At 53.2% G+C, this 6,772-nt stretch overlaps 1 protein-coding gene across 2 annotated transcripts; it reads right to left on the bottom strand.

The window, feature by feature from the left end:
- Positions 1-417: 417 nt before the first annotated feature.
- Usp21 (ubiquitin specific peptidase 21) lies at positions 418-6,224 on the bottom strand. 2 transcript variants are annotated; one of them, XM_045142237.1, is made up of 13 exons: positions 6,168-6,224; positions 4,745-5,365; positions 3,933-3,992; positions 3,644-3,764; positions 3,349-3,460; positions 2,991-3,146; positions 2,454-2,518; positions 2,104-2,207; positions 1,830-1,916; positions 1,488-1,566; positions 1,181-1,288; positions 984-1,098; positions 418-789 (listed from the first exon to the last, which is right to left on the bottom strand). In XM_045142237.1, the coding sequence occupies exons 2-13, from the start codon at positions 5,342-5,344 to the stop codon at positions 699-701; spliced, it is 1,698 nt and encodes a 565-aa protein (XP_044998172.1). In that variant the 5' UTR covers positions 5,345-5,365; positions 6,168-6,224; the 3' UTR covers positions 418-698. The 2 variants fall into 2 exon arrangements, with proteins under 2 accessions (XP_044998172.1, XP_044998173.1); XM_045142238.1 differs by lacking the exons at positions 3,933-3,992; positions 6,168-6,224.
- Between the last annotated feature and the right edge of the window lie 548 nt (positions 6,225-6,772).

Raw genomic sequence — 6,772 nt, forward strand, 5'->3', positions numbered from 1 at the left:
TGGGAGATGGGGACACTGGAGGCCAGTCCTTGGGGAGGAGGCTCCATAAACAGCTCCTTGATGTTAGCAACAGACCGGGCCTACGGGAGCTGGGGCCACCCGGCAACGTACCCACTGTTTGTCAACAGGGGTTCTTGGGTGCCTTGCCCACTGGGGACAGTACCCATCTCAGTAAAGTCCGGCGCCCCAATGCCTCCACTGTAGTTCAGGCCTCCGTGGAGCTTCATGACAGTCATGGTTTGCTTTGAGTTCAGTGCCTGGGCATAAGTATAGGTCTGGCTTCCCTCTGCCCCTTTCCCCAGGGTTCTGAGAGCGCCCCCATCTGTTCAGAAATGAAATTGGATTCCAAGAAAACTCCCAATTGGACCTAGTTCTGTATCTCCAACTCCTTCCTCCCCACAAATACAAATAAGAATGTCATTTTTTCTTAATAAATTTATTCACAAAAAGTGAGACTGCAGAGGTTCTGGGGGCTGTACATGGTAAGGGCCTGGTAAGCTCTGTACATCGGGAGGGAGACAAGGGAGCCTCCAGGTAGAGGGATACTTCTTAATAAAAAAAATAATGGGAGCTACAACCACCACTCCCCCTCCCCGATTAAAAAGACACAAAAATAGACGTCTCTGAGGTAAATGGGGAGCTTGGGGTCTTAAGGGTGTTGGAAGGATTTCACAGGTTGTCAGGGCTTCAAGGGGGTGTCACAGGCACCGGGGTGGTTCCTGCATCAGTTGGTAAAACAGCACGTAGCCCTCACTGGACGCCACCTGATTTTCACTGACAGGGGAGACACTAGAAAGAAGGGAAATGGGGAAGTGGCTGTAATTATTCCTGTATATTCCCTCATCCCCCCGAGAGTCTCACAGTGTTCAGGTGGAGTTTAGGAGAGGCTCCCACCAGGCACTGTCTTCTGGGGCTTCACAGAAGAGGAGGGTGCCAGGGCAGCAGTGGAATAGGACAGGAGTTGAATAAAAGGCTGTTCTTACCGAGAGTCATTGTAGACATGCCAACCAGTTTGGCACCGGCACAGGGCTGTGTAGTGACCATAGTGGACGCTACCAGAGTGGTTGCAAAGGGCATACAGCTGGTATACAGGGCTCCCTGTATAGACATGATCAAGTTCAACAATCAAAATTCTAACTACCTCCTGTGGACTCTTTGGGACAATCTTCACCAGACTCACCGGCTTTGTCACTGGCAAAGTCCCCTAGGCTCAGTCGCTGCAATGGGAAGTCTACACCTACTGAACTTTTCTTGATGGAGCCTCGGGAGGTGGAAAATCGATTCAGATCTAAGCCCTGGTTAAGGAGCATTTGGGAGGGAGAGGATCTCTGAGGGGAACTTCAGTTCTAAATTCTGTATACTCCCTTCCCCCAACACATCTTGGGAAATGGTAGAGAAAGTGGCAGGAATTTTCCTAGCAAAAACCCAGTGAGGGTAAGGAAAGAGAACACGAGGCAAGAGAAATAAGAACTTGAAGAGTAGGATATGGAGCACGAGGATCCGGGGGAATCTTTGTACTGTCAACTTTTTGGTACTTCGTGTTTTCTGCCGACATCGGTCACACACCTAAATAAATACCAAATTGTGTTAGGTGAGTGTGTCCTCAACTCACCTGGCTTTTCTGATACCCCAATTCATGTATGTAGTCTATTCTTCATTACTTTGGGGTTCACCCTCCTTTGCCTTAGGAGCACTAGGACATATCTGAGACTCCAACACAAATCCAGACATGTAACTATTATTTCCCATGTTAAGGAAGCATGCAACCTCTTTATTCAGTTCCCCCAGGTCTTCCACCCTTATTATAGCCCTTGTGAACCCCCACATACTGGGGCGTTTTCCGATTCTAGCTCTTCTTCCTTGGTGAAAAGGCTGAAACAATCCCGCAGAGACACTTTGCCCCCAGCAAATCCTTTCTGGGTGGGGGGAAAGAGGAAGTAAGGGTCAGCATGTTCTGAACCTCCTCTTCCAATCTTCCAAATCAACCAAGGCTTCAGTTTTACGTTAGACACTCACAGGACTCCCACCCATACTCTAGGGGTAGGCAGGGATGGGTTACAGAACCCATGTTCCATCCACCCCTGGAATCCTATGGAATCCCACCTTGGGGATGGGCAGGGACAGGTCACAAAACACCTCGAAGGTCGTGGAGCGATACCCACAGGCCTGGCACTTTAGGCAACTTTTCAACTGGCCCACAAACAGGTCTAGACAGAAGCAAAGGGGCAGGAGAAAAAGTTATTGTTGGATGTCCAAGATGCTCTCTTCCCACCCCTTTGCTTGACTCCTTTCTCAGCACCAGCACTGTTGACAAACTCCATGCCACTGCACATGCTCATTATTGTTCTTGTCTTGTTCCCATGCCCTTGATAGGATCACCTTCTTCCCCTCAGGTCTGCAGGCCCCCATCCACATATGCTCATGTTCCCGCATTTCTTTGCCCCATTCCATACCCACAATCTTGCTGTCCTCTCGCTCCAGGTAACGCTTCCACATTAAGTTGGCTCGATCATCATCACTACCACAGATCAAGGGAAGTAGGGAGCACCTGTGAGATAGCAGCTAACCCTGGGCACCCTCAACTCCACTGAAATTATCCACAAACTCTGCTCCATACCCACACCCTTCTCTAAATTTCCAGTTCATGGGGTAATACTTTGGGGAACTTTCTGGGGAAATACAGGAACTCTGAGAAAAAAGAATGAACATGAGGAAGAACATGTCATCTTCCTCCACCTGGCTTCAAGTCCCTTTCATGCCCTTTGTTGTAAATTATGCCCCTTGCCTTAATTTGGTGACATTTCTAGCACTATTTTTCTGCCTCAATCTGCACTCTTCACCTCCCTCCTCTTCCCCTTCTTCCTACTTCCATACTGCTTCTCAAGTAATTTTCTCAGACCCTACATCTCCAATTCTGACTAGCTCAGTTCTCTGTGTGAAGAAATGTTGACAAACTACTGGTGAGAAAAGGAAGGAGGAGTAACTCTTACCTTAGCTCAGGTTCTTCACGCAGCGCTGTTCCTCGGCGAGGTGGAGTGGGAGCTGGGCCACTGGTCAGGATTGGCGCTGCCCTGCGGCCCCGTCTGTTGATTTCAAGGTGCAACCGTTCCATGAGGAGCTTCAGGAACTCTTGGGCATCCTGTTGGCTACAGTCAGACAGAATATGGGCAACCGATTTCCTAGTCCACAGAAAGTATTCCCCAACAGATATGAGTCCCTACTACCTGAAACGGAAACTATGTCAAGGCTCAGAACAATGATGTTTGCCCCTACTCTCTCCAGTAGGGAGCTACTTGGCCCCATCCCTGGACATGGCCAGACAGAAATCCTATTCCCCCATTTTCCCACCTGTATCCAGAGAAGGAGGGAACATATTTCTGGAAGACAGCTCGAAATCGAGTAGGATTCACAGCTTCACAGGAGTCAGGGTGCCATAGGGCACCAATCACATCAGCAAAGGCTGTTGGAATGGGGAAGGAAACAGAAGTTAATGTCTGAAAGAGGCAGGTAGGAGGAGACTTGGTAGGAAACATTCTCCAGGAAAGTAGGCACGGGGATAATTGCTAGGTTGAGGGCCATGAGCATTGGCAGATGGGCCCTCAAGGGGCTAGGGGAGAAGCAAACAAAAGAACTGTTACTCCACCTTCAGTGAGTTCTTGGGCCCGGCCTCCTCCAGGTACCTCTTGCCGGAAGTCCCTTCGCAGACAAAAGTCTCGAAGAGGCCGAGTGCTGCTCAAACACTGTAGCACGGCATTCAGGAAGCACTGGGGAGCAGTGGGGACACTGCCATTACTTTTCCAGACTGGTGCTCAGGAAGCCTTAGAGAGCTTCAGTACTCTCCTTCCACATGCCTTCCCCATGTCCACAGGTCTTCTCCACCCCCAGCACCATTTCACATTCCTTTTATAGAAGGACAGGAAAATGGCTCTTACTGTGTTTCCCAGATTTCGGAGGCCAATATGACCAGAACCCAGAAGCAGTGTGTGATGAGCCTGGAAGGTCAGAGTATAGTCAGCGGGTTCCCACATATTCTACCTGGCACTTTAATCTTCCAACAGCAACAGCCTCCCCAACCCCATCTCTGCTCCAAACCCCACCCCTTTCCTTCACGGGTCTCCCTACCTCACTAGTCATGAGCAGTAGACCCATCACAGCTGAGTGTACCACAGATTCAGCCATGGCTGTCACACCTATTCCCCACTTACTCCTCTGCCCAGCTAGCCTGCGTTGCAGCTCCTGAGGCAACTCCCCAAGCACTGGCATGGTTGCCCAGCTGCTCCTCACCCCCACCTTATTGCCCCCAAAGCCCCCTCCTGCCCCCGTGGCCCTTTCCTGAACACTCTCCTGCTGTATCCAACTGCAATAAGCCTAGCTCACTTAGCTCGGGAAATGGGCAACCACATTAGTTCAGATGTTCTGAGCCCGCCCCTCGTCAGCTCCAGGGATTAATTAGGCCTAGGAGGAGTCCACAGAGAGAGGGTGCAGTAAGAGAAAGTAAGGGCCTAAGGACTTGAAGAAGAATTTGAAATAGTCTGGTTAACTCCTTGGGGACTGGAATGGCACACCAAGTTGGGGAATCACAGACAACTCAAAAAAGGGCTTAGAAGACTCCAGAAGTAAAGCGGGAGGAAAGAGTCCACTGGCGTAATGAAGGGTCGAGAAAAGCACTTGAAGAAAAGAGTGACAGAAAGCCACATCTGAGGCACATGAGTGTGGAAGATCACGGGTGCTGGCAAGTCCTCACCATCTTGTCATCTGAGTAGAAAGGTTCAGAGGGCCGGGCAGATATCACATGGAATGAGCCATGGGAAGAAGGGGGTTCTGTCCGTATGCTGAGCAGGGTAGGGGGTCCAGGAAAGCCCCCAAGACGGCGAAGAGAAGTGCTCCGTCTCAAAGTGGGTGGCTCAGGCCGGAGTGCCAAGCGGCTCAGTGCAGCCCCCAGCTCTCCAGCACCACGATGCCCTCCCAAGGCAATTCCCATTGGACGCAAGTCCCCACTGCTCACAGACTTGGAACGGGCTAAGTTGGTCCTGGATGGGAGAGGCAGAGCCACAGTTGGGGGTGGTGAGCCAGGCAGGGGAACTCCATGATCTGCCCGAAGCGGGCCTCTAGGACGAGGGCCTGAGGTTCGTCCCCGTCCCAGCTCCAGTTTCTTGGCCCTTTCATCAGGGGGACCTGGCCGGGGAGGCAGAGGTCGTAACACGGGGTTTGGCCCAGGAACTGGGTTTCGGCGCTCCTTGCTGCGGGCCCGAGGGGGAAATGGTAACTTGGACCCCACTCGGGGCTGTACATTGACAGGTGGCTCTCGAGTGCGGCCCAGGCGGTGCTCAGAGGCCTGGGGCATTGTGGACACCGCAGGCTGGACCTGAGGAAAAGACAGGTCACCATTTGGGTTAGGGAGATGAGATTGTAGGCTACCATGCGTGCTGGCTTCTACATGCAGTGAGAGCATGAATCACACCCATCAGATCAATTGTTGCATCCCCAGTACCTGGCAGTGTTTGGCACCAAGAAAATACTTAGTATCCCTTAAGTAAACGAAAGTCTGAACAGTTGCAGTTCACCATTTTCACCCTCTCTATGACCCATCCCCTCCTTACAGAGTACAGTTTTTCTGAAAACACCACTGACAGTCCCAATCTGACCTGTCCTTATACTATATAACAAGAGCCCTCATACCTGGCTAGTGGGATATGCCCTGGACCTGTGGTCAAGTGGAAGTGTGGATGCAAGCCTAACAGTCCAAGAGACAGCGTTTCTTCCTCAATCCCTGCCAGCCCCTCGGGGTTGCAAACGAAGCAGATTAAATGGGTGATTTGCAATCTGTTCCCTCCCCCACCTCCGAGCTCCAACATGGTAATGGGGCTCTGGAGGCAATGGTTAGGGACGAAGGACAAGTGACTCCTTGACCCTTAATCTCCTGCATCTCTCCCATCACAACAGGGCTTCGCCCGGGTCCGCCCCCCTCGAGGGCAGAAAGGCCGAGGCCGCTGATTGGCTGCGGGGTCCGGCGGCAGAGTCCCCGCGGTCCGAGAATGCTGCCTTCCCTCCAGCCCAGTTCTCCCAGGCCCCTGGAGCCCCTGCCTTTGTGGAGAACGTCCTCTGGAGCCTGAAGCGGTCCTCCTTCAGCTCCCCCACCCACCCCGCCATAACGTCCTGGCCCGTACCTGTCCCCCGGTGAGGCGGCGGGGGAGGCCAGCCGGGGTCCGGCTCCAGCTCAGGGCCACCCCCTACTGCCCCCGAACAGTCCCCCCGCGAGCCCAGCCGCAGCCCCCGCCGCAGCCGTAGCCCAGGTCTCTCCCGCCGCAAGGGCCGCCGCCATCTTTACTGTTGCCGCCCGGCCAGCGGCCACCGGCTTCACAGTCTCCTAAAGCGCCTGCGCGCCCACACTCCGAGTCCTCCCACCCGCCTCCTCGGCGCTTGCGTGAGCCCGCCCCCACGGCCCCACCGCCGACACCATGGAAACGCAGCCAACTTTAGAACCGCTAGTTCCCGGCGTTGCCCAAGGTGGTCTTTAAACCAGCGGTCCAAGTCCCCGAGGAGGGGCTCCTCACCCCGTCCGGTGGCCTACAGGGATGTAGAGCTGAAATTCGAAGAATGGCTAAGAGGCTTGCAGCGCAAACTCTTTCCAGAAAGAGAGCTGTCAAGTGTGGCAGCCTGCAGGCCCACGTCCAGCCCGCAGACCAGTGAAGAAGCATCTAGCGCTCCACCTAGGAATGGGAAGATCCCTAGAGGGCAGAGAATGCTGGACCTGCAAAGCCATTCCTCAGGC

The sequence above is a fragment of the Jaculus jaculus genome, chromosome 1, assembly GCF_020740685.1.
Source record: "Jaculus jaculus isolate mJacJac1 chromosome 1, mJacJac1.mat.Y.cur, whole genome shotgun sequence".
Classification (NCBI taxonomy): domain Eukaryota; kingdom Metazoa; phylum Chordata; class Mammalia; order Rodentia; family Dipodidae; genus Jaculus; species Jaculus jaculus.